This window comes from Macaca fascicularis, chromosome X, assembly GCF_037993035.2.
Source record: "Macaca fascicularis isolate 582-1 chromosome X, T2T-MFA8v1.1".
Lineage (NCBI taxonomy): Eukaryota > Metazoa > Chordata > Mammalia > Primates > Cercopithecidae > Macaca > Macaca fascicularis.
In genome coordinates, this window is record NC_088395.1 from 156,780,777 (window position 1) to 156,797,856 (window position 17,080).

At 39.1% G+C, this 17,080-nt stretch overlaps 1 protein-coding gene across 9 annotated transcripts in view; it reads left to right on the forward strand.

Moving 5' to 3' along the window:
• MTMR1 (myotubularin related protein 1) overlaps positions 1–17,080 on the forward strand; it is a 77,898-nt gene that overhangs the window by 22,554 nt on the left and 38,264 nt on the right. For 6 of the 9 annotated variants that reach the window (XR_012429794.1, XM_045383186.2, XM_045383188.2 and 3 more), the window contains 7 exons: positions 5,139–5,214; positions 10,106–10,200; positions 10,571–10,678; positions 13,854–13,955; positions 14,271–14,354; positions 15,541–15,690; positions 16,605–16,793. Coding sequence is in view for 7 of the 9 variants with exons in the window: in XM_045383186.2 (XP_045239121.1) it covers positions 5,139–5,214; positions 10,106–10,200; positions 10,571–10,678; positions 13,854–13,955; positions 14,271–14,354; positions 15,541–15,690; positions 16,605–16,793 (804 nt within the window). In the remaining 2 variants the exon portion in view is untranslated. Of the gene's footprint in view, positions 1–1,026; positions 1,078–5,138; positions 5,215–10,105; positions 10,201–10,570; positions 10,679–13,853; positions 13,956–14,270; positions 14,355–15,540; positions 15,691–16,604; positions 16,794–17,080 lie in introns of all 9 variants that reach the window. The other 3 variants (XR_006695051.1, XM_045383184.2, XM_045383185.2) reach the window with 1 other exon arrangement.

Below are 17,080 nucleotides of genomic sequence, written 5' to 3' on the forward strand. Positions count from 1 at the left end.
ATAAAAGTACATTAAGGAGTTTTTGGACTTGATTGACAAAAATGGAAGGTGGGAAATAGTAAATTCTTTTAAGGTTTTACTATTTCTTCACTGGTTGCCTTTGTAAAAACGATAGTCATTGCAACCAAAGTTTCATGAAGCAAAAATATATATAGGCTAATTTGAATATTTTTAGCCTCAGAGACTTGATAGAACTTTAAAAAGAGATTACAATCTTGTGATCTTCAGTATTCATATTCTTTTTACCACCTGCTGAATTAAAAGCCCAATTTTTAAAGTTTCAAAAAATAATAGATTCTATAAAGAAATTAAGAACAGTATACCTTTAAAGGGATTGGAAAAAATTAAATAAAGATGTGTGGCCTTTTCGTTGTTTCTTGGAAGTGTGTTGATACTGTAATTAGAAATATTTAATATGATATTGATTTATAAATCACAGAATTTAATTAGCAATAAGCAATAAGAAACAGACGTGTATATATGTGTATACATACACACACACACACACACACACACACACACACACATATATAATCTCCAGCATGTGATATATGCATGTGTGCAGTGGAATTGATCCCTGAGCAATGTAATATGAATACTTACTGTGTTTAAAATACATGTTTATAAACTGCCTTTGTATTTTGGCTTGACTTTGCCCTTTGCCAGGTTTCTGTGGTATGCTTTATTTTCTGTGAGCACGTTATGTGCCTGTTACTTTGTTTCTTTGCTATATGCAGTACATTCTTTGAAATTCGTGATGTTTGTTTGCTTTTCATTTTTCTACCCCAACACAAACACAGAGTAGATACTCCATTTTAGGCTGAGGATGCTATAGATGGCCTACACGTTATTTCCTTAACTCCAAGGGGGAAAATGTTGTGATTTGCAAAGTCATGAAAGGTGTGTCGACTTTTACATGCTTACTGTCTCCTTAAAAAAGAAATTCTGTCCTTTCACCTGTCTGTTTGCACGTGTTTCTCTTTCTCCTCTTTGCTTTTTCTTGTCCATGCACCTGGTGCTGTGCAGGAGATTCAGGAAGAACACAATGGCTACCCTTCTGAAGCTGAAGCTGATCAGGTGGCAAGTTCTACATGTTCATCTGTTTGTAGCTACAGATCATGTATTTAGAAGCCATTTCATTCTAGACTTCTAGATAATCAAAGCTTTCCAGATGCTTTTACCACAATAGTAGTGCCCTCCTGTCCAAATTTGCTAGATTCCATATGACATTATTTGCAAAAATTGGTTTATCCAACATTTTGTCAACTAGAAATTTGTTTGTCTGTGTTTCTCGGTTTGCCCATATAGGGTTATTGATGGGGTTAATGACCCTCCATCACGGTTGGATTCTGCAGTGCCTTTACATAGACATAGAGGGGACAGATACATATGCTAAGGGTGCTCCTTGAGGGTGCACACTTTGCTTTCTTCAAATATGCATGATCTGTGCCCAACACAGTACCTGGTACCATGTAGATAGTTGTGGAATTGGTACATATATTAATCAGAATACAAAATTATTCATAGAGTATTCTTGAGTGCTTACTCTGCTCAGTACCTCTAGACCCTCTCTGGAGTCTTTTAAAGCTGCAGTACTTTCCCCAATGCTTATGTGAAACCAAGAGAAGAGCAGCTCCAGGGATGTGTGGCATGCCCCAGGTGCTCAGCTACACCATTGTCCACCATCATCCAGCCCCACCCTCCTTTGGTGACCCCAGAAGCAACTTGAAGAGCCCAGTTTGAAAGCCACTGCTTTTGGCATGCAACCATTATATAAACGATTCACCTGGTGGCTTGGATTCAGGCTAAGGAGAAAAGTAGCAAAGAGGCCAGGGTTGTTGGGTGGGCTGGAGCCCTCAGGAACAAATTCAGGGAGCTGGCAGACTTCGGCTAGACCTTCAGGGTCACTGGAACAAAGTTGGGATGAGGTCATCAGAGGGAGTTCCCCAGTTGGGCAGCACTTTGAGCCACGGCACCAAGAGGAATGGGTGTGTTTATGAAATCAAATTTAGTTCATAAGAATATTCCATCCTTTGATTGTGCTGAACATGGGTTGGATAAATCAAGGGTCAAATCATGTCCTGTGCAACCTCGTAGTTGCAGTAAAAGCTTAACGTAGCATAAGTGTGAGTCCCTTCTCCTAACAGCAGCTTCATAAAGGGAATCTACTATACTCACCAAAGCAAACAAAAAACCTCCAAGCTTTTAAAACTCTTCTCCTCTTGAGTTTCTATGCTAAAGCTAAATGTGTTTCTTTTACAAAAGGAATCTCCTATGGGGAAATCTGAAGCAACTGGGTCACATCTTTGTTTTATTCCAATAGTTGTTCTTTTTTGCCATTTAAAAAGCATGTCCCAGATTTATCATTAGTGAAAGATTTGCCTTACTATGTCTCACTGACATATAAATACACAGAAGTTTCAAGCCAAACTTGACATGACTATGGGAAGAGAAGAGAAATGCTTGATTTTCAACTTCTATCTTGAGAGCATTGTGTATTCTTAAAATGGTCCTAATCACCTCTGTCTCCTATATGCAACATTTTATTAGTCCTGGATTGAGGACTTTAAAATGTTTGATGTGGCTTGCTCTAGAGAGAGTCATACCTTTCCTAAGCTCCTCTAGATTCAGTTGATTAAAGCAGCTTGCTTTAGTAATTATATTTCAAAATAATCTACTTCCATTTAATTTTAACATATAAGAAACTTAAGTCTGTATAATACATGATAATATTTAGCCATTAAAATATTTCGCTTTAACAATATAACATTTGAAGTAATTTAAAACTCTGATATTGATTAAACTATACAATTAGTCACTAGTTCAGGCAATAAAGCAGACTTTCAAATTAAGGCTTCTAAGATTGGAGATCTTTTAGTGTTTCTAAAACCAGACATTTATAAGTATACATGTTAGTTTATGCTTTATTGCATAAAATATATTTCCAAAACAGATGTGAGTATTAAAATGAATCCATTAATCATTCTCCACACCCACCCTTAATGTGTTAACTTCCAAAAACTTTTGGCTGAAAATGTCTTTAAAAACCAGTCTGGACTAAACATTTGAATTGAATTAACTGTTTGGAGGTAATGATGATTCCTAATCTATATTATTTTAACCAGGCACCTTTCAATAAGGAGGAGGATGGACCATGTCATTTTGTGCTCTCCCAGTAGAATTAACATACCCCTGACCAACATTTAACATTGAATTTGCTATTTATAGTTTGGCTTTCTTGCTTTTATAAAATTTGATGAAACTGCTATGTGTAGTATTTCTAAATTGAACTTTAAGTCCTTTAATAAAACATAGTGAAATATTCTTGCAACTATGAAAATAATTACTATTTTGAATTTTCAATAATTTAGAATTATAAAAGGCATCCATTTAAAAATATTTTGCTTTACAAAATTATGCTGAAAACTTAGTATTATTTGACCTGTTTTCCACTGAACACTAGTGGCCTCCGATGTTAACAGGTGGAAAAAGCAGTCCCGATCAAATAGGTATGAGAAATGCATTATACTCTAGCGCCCTCTTGCTGATTTGGTGTGCATTAACACACTAAAGATGTCTCACTAAAAAAAGCAGCTGAGGCCGGGCGCGGTGGCTCACGCCTGTAATCCCAGCATTTTGGGAGGCTGAGGCGGGTGGATCACGAGGTCAAGAGATCGAGACCATCCTGGCCAACATGGTGAAACCCCGTCTCTACTAAAAATACAAAAATTAGCCGGGCCTGGTGGCGTGCGCCTGTAGTCCCAGCTACTCGGAAGGCTGAGGCAGGAGAATTGCTTGAACCCAGGAGGCAGAGGTTGCAGTGAACCGAGATTGTGCCACTGCACTCTAGCCTGGTGACAGAGCGAGACTCCATCTCAAAAAAAAAAAAAAAAAAAAAAAAAAAACAGCTGAACTTGTTTTGCTTAACCCAGCATTTCCCAAACTTTTATTTATTTATTTATTTATTTTTAAGACTATTCACATCTCTTGGGAAAGTAATGCTCTGTGAAATACAGCTTTGGAATTGCTGGGGGTTTTGATCACCTTATTCTTATTCATGACACATTATGTCAGAGATGCCGAGGAGAAAGTGACTGGTTTCCTTGGCAGCATTTCACAGGGTGGCGGTACCTCGGAGTAGGCCCCGAGTTCAGGCTTTGGTCCCTAACTTTGTAGTTCAGGAACACCATTTTCTCACCTCCTCTCAATTATCTGGCACTGTCCAACCAAGCTCACAAGGGGCTGGCTACTGGGCTGCAGTGCCAATCTGCTAATTTTAAAACGTGGGCATGTATTCTTCTGGCCATCTAAGGTATCCTTTTCCTAGCATCATTGTAGCCAGGAAACCTAGTAAATCATTAGCAATTTTCTTGGTGAGTGTGAAATTACTGTAGAGTGAATTGTCTTGGGACGTGCCTGATGAAAACACCCTGCTCCGCAGTAGGGATTGAATCCTGTTGCCTGCCTGCCGGGTGAGAGCGCACTCTCTCATGGCCTGGATTGGGTGAACACTGAACTTCACTCTTCATGTCCCTGGTCATACACTTTGTGCATACATGTCCATGTGCACGAGCACGCACACACACACACACACACACACAGACAGCTGGGCTGCAGTACCAAAGCCTAGGCCTTTCCTTAGTTGTGTACTGTACTGAGACTATTCTCTGGTTATTTTAATTAGACTTCTGGCCTTCCCAAACTGTCTCATAGGCTGGGTTATTTCTACAGTTAGCTAAGCACCTATATCTCATGTTGGTTTTATTTGTATTAGTTTCATGCTCAAAAGGTAACCTTTTTCTGACCTTATTTGCAAATCTTAGAGACACCTTTTAATAGTTATCTGTGTAGTGATTACAGTATCTTTCTGTCATGTCAAGCCATTTCTGTATTAATGCTTCCTAACTGTGAAATTTAAATATGTTGTAACAATTTGCTAAAATATGCAGCATGATGTCTTGTGATGCTGAGCTTTGAAATTGTCTTTTGAGGGGTTGGGTGCTTATTTTGCACGCTTCTGTAGCCTTATAGTGACATCACAGAACATCAAAATTTTTCACAAGTATACAGAAAGTGAGATTTACTCCTGTTTGGTGTTTTTTTGTTTGTTTGTTTTGTTTTTTGTTTGTTTTTGCCAGGCTCTAAGGGATGGAAATAAGCTGGCACAGATGGAAGAGGCTCCACTTTTTCCAGGAGAATCAATTAAAGCCATTGGTAAGTTTTGTGTGTACACTTTGCTTGTTGAGAGCCATAAAATGAAATGGCACTTAATTTTCGAGTGGAGGTGATGTGTGTGCTGGAGATCAGCCAGACCAACTTAATTAGGGGACAAATGGACTAGATCTATTCATCCTCATTAGTGTCATCATGACCTAAGAGATAGAAGACTGTAGAGGATCCCGTTAAGTTCCAATTGAGTATTTGATGGCGTTCCCAACAGAAGAGGAGCCTGACTTTTCCTGGTGAACTGAAAGCTGATTAGACACTCAATGTAACGTCAGTTCACTGCTTTGTTGGAATCCTTCAGTATAAGGAAAATTTATCAATAGGAGATCTATATCATGTTTTAATAACAGTTTTGAGAACTTAGCAAAGAAATTTTAGTGGTTTATCAGATCCCAAAAAGTACAATTTTGGTGCATGGCAAGGGCTTGTATTGCCATCCTGGCTTTTAAAGGTGATGGCATGAGGGCTTCCATATCCCTCCATGGTGTATTGCCAGGCCTTTCAGGGAGTAGTTGATTGTGCCATGGGTGGATGGGAGGGGAAGCTGGATGCGACCCATTCATCTCATCACTTGGTTGGGTTGGACAGTCTGGTTTTCTAGACTGTTTCCTTCTTCCATCATGGCTTTCTCCCAAAGAGGCACACTCAGTCTCAGAGTATAGTCATCTTGTGCCAAGAATATTTGAGTAGCGGGGCTCTCCCACCAGATCCTCCAATCAATTACTGCTGCTGTATATCCTAGTCCGTGTCTGTGGACCATGCTTATCTTCTCCTTGGTTTTGAAATTCTTTATTTCCTTGAGTTCTAGGACTTCATTCTATCCTGGCAGTCCTCTTACCTCTTTGTTCCTTCTCTGGGCGTTCTTCTAGCTCTGCCCTCATACTGCTTTCTTAATGATCTGTTTAAAATGCAGAGGTAATTATGTCATGCCCCTGCTTCTTCTTCAGACAGTAAACAACACAGATTTAAAATGTAAAATGTGAAGAGGTTGTTTTTCACTTTAGTTTTATAATTTGTCAGTGAATCAAAGTCAGCTCAAAAAAGATTAGAGCTCATGTAGGTGATTGACAACTTTGCACCTCAGATACATATTTTGAATGAGCAGGGAACGTTATAAAAGCTTGGATTGCAAGCTCACAGTTGTTGTAGTAAGAAGAGAAGGCTTCCGTGGATTTAGCTGCGGTCCTGTTGCTCTTTCTCTCCCGTTTTCTTTTCCTTTCACTCTGGAAGCAGAGCTCAGAGAGAGAAACTCCTGCCTGGCCCCACTCCAGTACAAATTATTGGAAATATCTTAGAGTTAGATCTTAAGACATCCTTAAGTGATGTGAGTATGCTTCATGCTCCTCCAGTGGCTTGCAAAGGGTAAGTAAATTGACCCTCTACTTTTTAATAAAATATATTCCTGGAGGCAAAGTATTAAAATAGGTCATTGTGAAGTAAAGTACTCCATCTAGAGTATTATTTCAGTTTGTCATTGTCAGAATGTGAAGAGTTTTGACACAGTGTACACCTGAAAAACCATCATCACAGTCAAGGTAACAAACATATCCATCACCTCCCAGAAGTTTTCGTTTCCTTATGCCCCTTTATAATCCCTACTTCCTCTGCCTTCTCCCCCATCCCCAAGGATGATGGCCTCCAGCTCCATCCATGTTCCTGCAAAGGATATATGATCTCATTCTTTTTTATGGCTGCAAGTATTCCGTAGTGTATATGTACCACATTTTATTTATCCAATCTGGCATTGATGGACATTTAGGTTGATTCCATGACTTTGCTATTGTGAATAGTGTTGCAGCAGACATACATGTGAGTGTGTCTTTATGGCAGAAGAATTTATATTCCTTTGGGCATATACCTAGTAATGGGATTGCTGGGTCAAATGGTAGTTCTATTTTTAGCTCCTTGAGGAATCGCCACACTGCTTTCCACAACGGTTGAACTAATTTACACTCCTACCAACAGTGTATAAGCATTCCCTTTTCTCTGCAACCTTATCATCTGTTTTTTATAACTTTTTAATATAATAATAGCCATTCTGACTGGTGTGAGATGGTATCTCACTGTGGTTTTGATTTTCATTTCTCTAATGTTCAGTGATACTGAGCTTTTTTTCATATGCTTATTGGCTGCATGTATGTCTTCTTTTGAAAAATATCTATTCTTGTCCTTTGCCCACTTTTTTTTTTTTTTTTGAGATGGAGTCTCGCTCGTCACCCAGGCTGGAGTGCAGTGGCGTGATCTCAGCTCACTGCAAGCTCCGCCTCCCGGGTTCACGCCATTCTCCTGCCTCAGCCTCCTGAGTAGCTGGGACTATAGGCGCCCACCACCACACCCAGCTAATTTTTTGTATTTTTATAGAGACGGGGTTTCACCCGTGTTAGCCAGGATGGTCTTGATCTCCTGACCTCGTGATCCGCCCGCCTCGGCCTCCCAAAGTGCTGGATTACAGGCGTGAGCCACCTCGCCCGGCCGCTTTGCCCACTTTTTAATGGGGTTGTTTTTTTTTTCTTGTAAATTCCTTGTAGATGCTGGATATTAGACCTTTGTCAGATGCATAGTTTGCAAATATTTTCTGTTCTGTAGGCTGTCTGTTTACTTTGTTGATAGTTTCTTTTGCTGTGCAAAAGCTCTTTAGTTTCATTAGATTCCATTTGTCAATTTTTGCTTTTATTGTGATTGCTTTTGGCATCTTTGTCATTAAATCTTTGCCAGTTCCTGTGTCCAGAATGGTACTGCCTAGGTTGTCTTCCAGGGTTTTTATAGATTTGGGTTTTACATTTAAGTCTCTAATCCATCTTGAATTGATTTTTGTATATGGTGTAAGGAAGGGATCCAGTTTCAGTTACCTGCATATAGCTAGCTAATTATCCCAGCACCATTTGTTGAAAAAGGAATTCTTTCCCTATTGCTTGCTTTTGTTGAAGATCAGAGGGTTGTAGGTATGCACCCTTATTTCTGGGCTCTCTATTCTGTTCCACTTGTCTATGTGTGTCTGTTTTTGTACCAGTACCATGCTGTTTTGGTTACCGTAGGCCTGTAGTATAGTTTGAAGTCTGGTAACATGATGCCTCCAGCTTTGTTCTTTTTGCTTAGGATTGCCTTGGCTATTCTTCTTGGTTCTATATGAATTTTTAAATAGTTTTTTCTAGTTCTGAGAAGAATGTCATTGGTAGTTTGATAGGAATAGCATTGAATCTATAAATTGCTTTGGGCAGTATGGCCATTTTCACGATATTGATTGTTCCTATCCAGGAGCATGGAATGTGTTTCCATTTGTTTATGTCATCTCTAATTTCTTCAAGCAGTATTTTGTAATTCTCATTGTACAGATCTTTCACTTCCCTGGGTAGCCATATTCCTAGGTATTTTATTATTTTTGTGGCTATTGTGAATGGGGTTGCATTCCTGATTTGGCTCTTGGCCTGGCTGTTGGTGTATAGGAAAGCTAGTGATTTTTGTATGCTGATTTTGTATCCTGAAACTTTATCAAAGTTGTTTATCAGCTGAAGGAGCTTTTGGGTTGAGACTATGGGGTTTTTACTTTTTAGAATTCTATTTTATGTCTTATGCTTGCATATTAGCTATAATTGTTTGTTTTGTTATGTAACTAGTTATTTTACATCTTTATGTCTACCTTCAAATGATTGTATGCTGCTTCATGTACAGGATAAGAACCTTACAGTAGTATACTTCCATTTGTCCCCTCCCACCCTTTGTGCTGTTGTTGTCATCTGTTTTACTTTTACATATGTTATAAACCCCACAATATATAGTTTTTGTTTTTGTTTAAACAGTCAGTTATCTTTTAAGGATAATGATAATAATGCCTCAGTATCCTACAGAAGCACTTGCCAGTCCGCTCCCTGCCAACTTCTCTGGCGTCGTGTTCCACTGTCCTCACTGCACCCATTGATCCAGGCATACTAACCTCTAACAACTTATCACTGTGCCCTTCCTCCTTTCCTTCTCTTACTCCCCCTACCCACTTTCCTACTGAGTTAAATTGATCCTTTTCTGAACTTTCATTGTAGTACTTTATGTCCACATTTTTATTTTAGCTTTTGTCAGCCTCTAGTACAGGGATCCCCAACCCATGGGCTGTAGATCAGCACTAGTCCACGGCCTGTTAGGAACAGGGCTGCACAGCAGGAGGTGAGCAGCGGGCTATTGAGCATTACCGCCAGAACTCCATCTCCTGTCAGATCAGTGGTTAGATTCTCATAGGAACACGAACCCTATTGTGAATTGCGCATGTGAGGAATCTAGGTTGTATGCTCCTTATGAGGGTCTAATGCCTGATAATCTGAGGTGAACCAGTTTCATCCTGAAACCATCCCCCTACCTCCGCCCTGGTCCATGGAACAATTGTTTTCCATGAACCGGTCCCTGCTGCCGAAAAGGTTGGGGACCTCTGCTCTAGTATAATGGCGATTTTTCTGTGTGGTATCTCTCACAGGTCATGGGCTGCTCATGGACAGGAACTGTTTCCAATTATACCCAGAATCCCAGCAATAGAAGGCTCTCAGTACATAAGGAGTTACAGAAAAGTTAAATGGAAGTAGTTTGAGAATTTGGTTCAGTGACATTAAAGCCTTTTGTTGTCTCACTTGGACTCATATATAGCTATGTATATTCTTGTCATTCCAGTGGAATGGCACTTTGGGAAAACATGAAGATGTGGTGTCTTTGTGATAGATGTTAGCTTCTTAACACTAATAGGGATTAAATATGTCATGCACTTAATAGATATTAACAAAAAGTTAAAACTGATAAGGAAGCCGACAAGGAATTTGAAACAAGTTTTTTTCCCACTTCATTGATGTGGTTCTAGGTTTTGTCTATGGCAGTAGTTGCTACTTTGGCCCTTTTCTTTCAGTGAAAGATGTCATGTATATCTGTCCAGTTATGGGAGCAGTGAGTGGAACCCTGACAGTGACGGACTTTAAGCTGTACTTCAAAAATGTCGAGAGGGTGAGTTTTTTAAAGTGTGTTTTATTTTAAAAGAAACACTTTGGAGCACTAAAAGAAGAATGTAAAAAGACCCCTGAAATCCCATTACCCTGAGATAACCACAGGTTGAGTTTTGAGATGTACATCTTTGCAAACAGATGTTTGTATCTTGAAAACAAAGGCTGTTAAAGTACTGCTTAAACCTGGGGGGGAAATTCCATTGTTGTCTCAATACATATTTCATAAGGAATGCTATCAATCAGACTTCAGTTTAGCTGGGACAAAGAGGAAATGCGAAGTAAACAAACATATTTTGTAACCCAGCGAAGACTTAAAATATTAAAACTGTTGACTGACACTAATAGACATTGATCTTAATTTTTAAACCTAGGACCCACATTTTATCCTTGATGTTCCCCTTGGAGTGATCAGCAGAGTTGAGAAGATTGGAGCACAGAGCCATGGAGACAATTCCTGTGGTATAGAGATAGTGTGCAAGGTATAATAGAAACACAAGCGAAAACTAAAGATCTGAACTTTTTCTCCCTCAGTCTCTTCATGGTCTTTGGACAGTAGAATAATTGTACTGCTAGTAACTCAAATGTTTTCGGGATAGCAACCTCTTCAAATCTCATATCGAATTTAAACTATTATGTAGCCCTTTGAAATAAACCTTTTCTATTGAAGTACAGTTGTTCCTTGGTATCAGTGGGCGATTGATTCCAGGACCTCCGCCTCAGATACTAAAATCCATGGATGTCCAAGTCCTTTATATAAAATGATGTAGTATTTGCATATAACCTAAGAACATTCTCCCGTATACTATAAATCATCTCTATATTGCTTATAATAACTAATACAGTGTAAACACTATGTAAATAGTTGTTATACTGTATTGTTTAGGGAATAGTGACAAGAAAAAATGTCTCTGCATGTTCAGCACAAACGCAACCATCCTTTTAAAAAATAGTTTCTATCTGCAGTTGTTCGAATCCTCAAATGTGGAACCCATGGATAGTAAGGGCCGACTGTATTTCTAATTAATGTGGACCTGTAACCTAAGTGATTATTTGTCACATCTCAGAGACATCAAGTGAAAAGCAGAGATCAGTACATTTTCCCAGTTTGTTGTTTTAAGACACATTCAGAACAGTGTGGATGGCCAGAGACTTCCTAAAGGGACAGCAGTGGTCCATAAATTTTGTGATTAAAAATCAGATTAAGTTTCTTGGCTATGCTGGAATTTTTATGTTGAGCTGGGCTTGTTTGTTTATTTTGTACCCTTCTAATAATTTAAGTAGAAATGTGTGTGATAACTTTAATCATGAAGTCATGTAGGACCCACTCTTAACTGATGTATTTTATTCCCAGTGACTTTACTTTGATAATGTGGTTTACCAAAAACCCTACCTGAAGTACCAGGGAAGAGATCCTGCCTGCAGGATCGTCAGGGCCCCTTCCAAATTTTGGGTTAGGATTCCTTACAATCGATTTGTTTTGATTCAAGTCTCTGAGGATAGCTCCCTCTGGTTGGTCCTAGACTGCGCTCAAAACCATTTTTTTTTTCCCAAAGAACACTTTACTCTTCCAGATCATGAATCTGTTGGCTTACTAAACTCACTTTAGGCACTACCTGACAACTGTCCTTCTCAGGCAGGGTTCCCCATATGGAACAGTGGCAAGCAGAGGGATGACTTGATTGGTTCTGCAATTTTGAAACATGTCGTCCCCTTTCTCATGACGCTTGAGTATCTTCCCATTATCCTTAGACTAAAGGAAAAACTCTCCTTACAAGACTTCTCTGCCTGACCCCCTTTCCTCTGCAGCTTCGTCTCAAACTGCCCTCCTCTCATTCTGGCCATCCCAGTCACATGGGCTTTCCTTTGGTGGTTCATACTTGACACACACCGCGCCACCGCCCCGCCCCAGAATCTTTGCACGTGCTCTTTCCTTAGCTCGTAAGCAATCTTAAATAGCAATCTGAAATAGCAAGTCAGCTCAGTCAGCCACCGAGGTGTATGTGTGTAGCCATGTAGCTTAGAGGGAGAGCATTTCAGGAAATTATGTTGCTTAGGCAGGCGTCCTGGGGCTCTTTCACTAAGATATTTTTATGGCCAGGGTGAGCATTTGCTAACAACTACTTTAAATGTTCTCTAACCTAGAATTACTAAGGTCATGCTCCCAGTCTTCTCAGATCATGCCTAAGAGCCTTATAAGGTGTGGGGTTTATTTTTTTAACAGGTGATACACAATTTAGAAGATACAAAAACTGTATATAGTAAAAAATCAGTCTCCTTCCACCCACCACCCTGCCTCCCCATTCCACTCATTTCAGGCACCCACTGTTACTGATTTCTAATGTAACCCTCCACAGCTAGCCTATGCACATGAGAATGTATGTATAGTCCTTCTTTGAAAATGTAAGTGGGGCCAGGCGCAGTGGCTCATGCCTGTAATCCCAGCACTTTGGAAGGCCGAGGCAGGTGGATTACCTGAGGTCAGGAGTTCAAGACCAGCCTAACCAACATGGTGAAACCTTGTCTCTACTAAAAATGCAAAAATTAGCTGGTAGTGGTGGTGGGTGCCTGTAATCCCAGTTACTCGGGAGACTGAAGCAGGAGAATCGCTTAAACCAGGGAGGTGGAGGTTGCAGTGAGCGGAGACTGTGCCATTGCACTCCAGCCTGGGCAACAAGAGTGAAACTCCATCTCAAAAAAAAAAAAAAAAAAGAAAATGTAAATGGTAGTATATTATATACACTGTTCTACTCCTTTTCTTTTTCCCCTTGACAATACATTGCAACACTCCATTACGTCAGTGCGTACAGAGCTGCTGCTTGTTTTTAACAGCTCTTTAGTGTTTCATCAACTGTACTGCAGTTTAATTATAAGTGCCGCCTATTGATGGACATTTAGGTTATTTCCATTCTTTTTGCTGTTACAAATAATACCACAAGAATAACTTCATTTTAATTGCTATTTTTTTAATTTGTGGTCATATTTACCTTCAAAGTTCATATAATGTTAAAGAAGAGTGAGATTTTTGTGTTTAACTAACAAGAGCATAGATTTTGAAAGGTCAAGGACACTGCTGAAAACATCCTGGGAAGAAATCACACCATCACAGTCGGCCTTGGTGGGATTATTCCTGCTGACTTGTGCTTTGGCCTTTGGCTATCAGCTTGCATTGGGGGGCATTTTAAGAAACTGTGGTGTGGAGAAACAGCATTGTATTGCTGTAAGGATGTTACTGAGGGCTACAGTCTGTACCCAATAGGGAGTCCTTTCTGTGAGTATGTGGGGGAGGAGTGTCTGCTACATTTCTGTTTTATGGATGGCATGAATTCTTAACTGATTCTTTCAGCAGCTTAAAGAGTACAACTAATTTTGTGGCACAAGTTTAGCAAGAAAGTGCACAGGACTTGGGTATGAATCTTCTTGTTTCCATCTGATGAATTTTTACCACACATATCCCCTTTGTTCCAATTCCCTCACTTAATTTTTAAAAATATCATTGGAGGTATTTTTGTTAAATTGTCTTTTGTTAGTTGGAGCAAGATAAAGTATAAAAGGAGAGATGAATAAAAAAATTAATTTCCTTATTTATGGCACGGTATCTGGCGTATAGGTGCCCGATGTATGTTGAATAACTGAGTTTTGCTAATTGTTTAACAGGATATGAGGAACTTGCGGCTTGCTTATAAACAGGAAGAACAGAGTAAACTAGGGATATTTGAAAACCTCAACAAACATGCATTTCCTCTTTCTAATGGACAGGTAAATACACCAAAGTAAACCTTTTCTACATGCATTTGTGGGGGTCCAAATGTCCTATGTTTAATTATTCCTTTTTCCAGAGGTTTTTCTTTCCCCCTCTCTTTTTTCCTCCGTTGGTGACTAATATTAGAATATTTGAAATTTGTCAGCTCTGGGTAATGCTCAAGAAAAGCTGCTACTTCGTTGCTTTAAAATTTACAGACTAAAATAGGAATCTTAATACACTCAGCTCATATTAGAATGAAAAGCTTTAATGTTGGGTATATGATATAAAAATAAATAATGACATATGTGTTTTGTGGTTTTTGTGTCCAGGCACTATTTGCATTCAGCTATAAAGAAAAATTTCCAATTAATGGCTGGAAAGTTTATGATCCAGTATCTGAATATAAGAGACAGGTAAAGTATATTGCTTATCAAACTGTAAATAATAGGTTGAGCATCTTTTTCACTTCTAAAAGGTTAGAAATGATGTGGTGGAGAAGAAACTTTTTTTTTTTTTTTTTTTTTTTTTTTTTTTTTTGAGATGGAGTCTCGCTCTGTCGCCCAGGCTGGAGTGCAGTGGCGTAATCTTGGCTCACTGCAAGCTCCGCCTCCTGTGGTTCACACCATTATTCTGCCTCAGCCTCCCAAGTAGCTGGGACTACAGGCGCCCACCACCATGCCCGGCTAACTTTTTGTGTTTTTAGTAGAGACGGAGTTTCACCGTGTTAGCCAGGATGGTCTCGATCTCCTGACCTCGTGATCCACCCGCCTTGGCCTCCCAAAGTGCTGGGATTACAGGCGTGAACCACCGTGCCCGGCCAGAGAAGAAACTTTTTCAAACAAGTTATGCACAGGTGTAACTGCTAGCTTATAGTTCTCCATCTCTCTTGATGCTCTCTTCTCCCTGTGCCAAACCTTAGACTTTGTAATTGTTTGTTCATCCTGTTTCCAGAGGGTGAGTGGGACTCAAGGACAAGGACGGGTTTAAAAACCAAATTTGCCAGATGGTTTTTATTGGATGTTCTGGTAAAGAATTGATGAGTAAGGATCCAAACCACCGACTACAGTTAGATTCGAAGCATGTGGTGTGGCTACATAATTCTGATCCGGTGTTCCTGGGTCTGGGAACTCTTCAGTGCATTGTCAGCTTCAAATTATTCCACTAAGATCTTATTTTCATTACGTTTGTTTCATGATGTTGTCTCTACCTTATATTTGGTATAACGTTTTACGTTACTTATTTTAGACATTTGTAAGAAGTATCTGTGTTTCTAAAGGACTTTTGAGTATATTTTCAGAAATAACACTGAGCTTATTTATAGAAAATAGGACAAGAAATATATAGAAATGTGATTCTAGTGTATAATTTTCATGTTTTAGTATGGTTTGGATATTCTTTTGCTTCTTTAGATTTTTAGAAATGTCTAGGAAATTGGTTTTACCAAATAAATATATATATTGACTTTTAAGTTACAATAAACAACAAATTATAAATGGATTTTAGTTGCAAATAAGAAATGGATATGCTTCATGCTTAGTACTTTTTCAAAGCGTAAAGTCATGCATTTGCCCCTCTTCTTCTTTCTCCAACACCTTACAGGGTTTGCCAAATGAGAGTTGGAAAATATCCAAAATAAACAGTAATTATGAGTTCTGTGACACCTACCCTGCCATCATTGTTGTGCCAACTAGTGTAAAAGACGATGACCTTTCAAAAGTGGCAGCTTTTCGAGCAAAAGGCAGAGTCCCTGTAAGTAATAAACATTGTCATTTATACAGGAATATGTATTGCGTTAGGTCTAAGATGGAAAGATTTAAGACAAGAATTCAGTGAACAAAAATGGAAAGCAGAAAAATAAACTTATAAACCTGGATATACCTTTGATTCTCAACAGATACCTAATTATATAAGCAATCTGTTTGCTATGACTCCCTCTTGTACGATTTCCTATAACTAAGTATAAGGGTAACTTTAGTCATACCCTCTAAAAGTAGTAGAGAATAACAAAGGAGTAGCAAGAACAAGTTAGCATGCTGTTGTATTACCAGTTGGCATTGCTGGTTTCACTGCATCATCCTAGAGAAAATGCTTCTTTCTTAGATACTGAGCATGATGCCATAGCTGCGTGGGGGGAACATCATTACAGAAGTAGTAGCAGACAGCAGGGAGTAATGGTTTGAGCCCAGAGTTTGCATCTGGTGTAATCCTGAGTCACTTGGCCACTGGAGGAAAATGAGAGGTGGGGTGGCAGAGTGGCAGATTTTATAAGAGACTGTATATTCACTTTGTTCTTATCCTGCCACGTATGTTATTGTTGAGATACAAAGTTGTTTTTAAAATTAGGAGACAAGATAAAATTAGTCAATCAAATTGGAATGGGGCTAGATTTTAGTAATAGTTTGATTTGGGTTTTTCTTAGAATCATAGAATTTTTGGGGTGGGAGGGGATTTTTAGATCTCATGTAGTCAGAATTGTTTCATCCTGACCAAAACATTGAGTCTGATGGCCACTACAACTCTGTGATTGGCCTGTCCACTCTCACTTTTGAAGAAAATATGTGTAAGAGACCATGCTTGAGAAGGGAACTTGTTTTTCCTACCAGGTAATTAGAGCATACATTGCTTTAGGAACTGTACTAACACTTGTTGCTTAAAAACACTAGGTGTTGTCATGGATTCATCCGGAAAGTCAAGCAACAATTACCCGTTGCAGCCAGCCACTTGTGGGTCCCAATGATAAGCGCTGCAAAGAGGATGAAAAATATTTGCAAACAATAATGGATGCTAACGCACAGTCACACAAGCTTATCATTTTTGATGCTCGACAAAACAGTGTCGCTGATACCAACAAGGTATATTCTTAATAGCATTGCAGAAACGTTGGATATTTTCATGTCCTGTCTGTAAATCATTATGCAGTTGGAATAACTCGTTGATTTTTCACCACCTGAAGTTAGAATCATTTGGAGTCCATAGCTATTCCTCCCTGGTGTATGCTCCTTGGGCTATGTTTGGTGTCTCACATGAATTGGGATCTTGTCTGTTTCATTGCTTCTCTACAATATCCTGTCTGCTAAATCAATTAAGCAAAGACCTAGAAAGACAATGATCATCTAAAGGATTTAGCATTTTAATGATA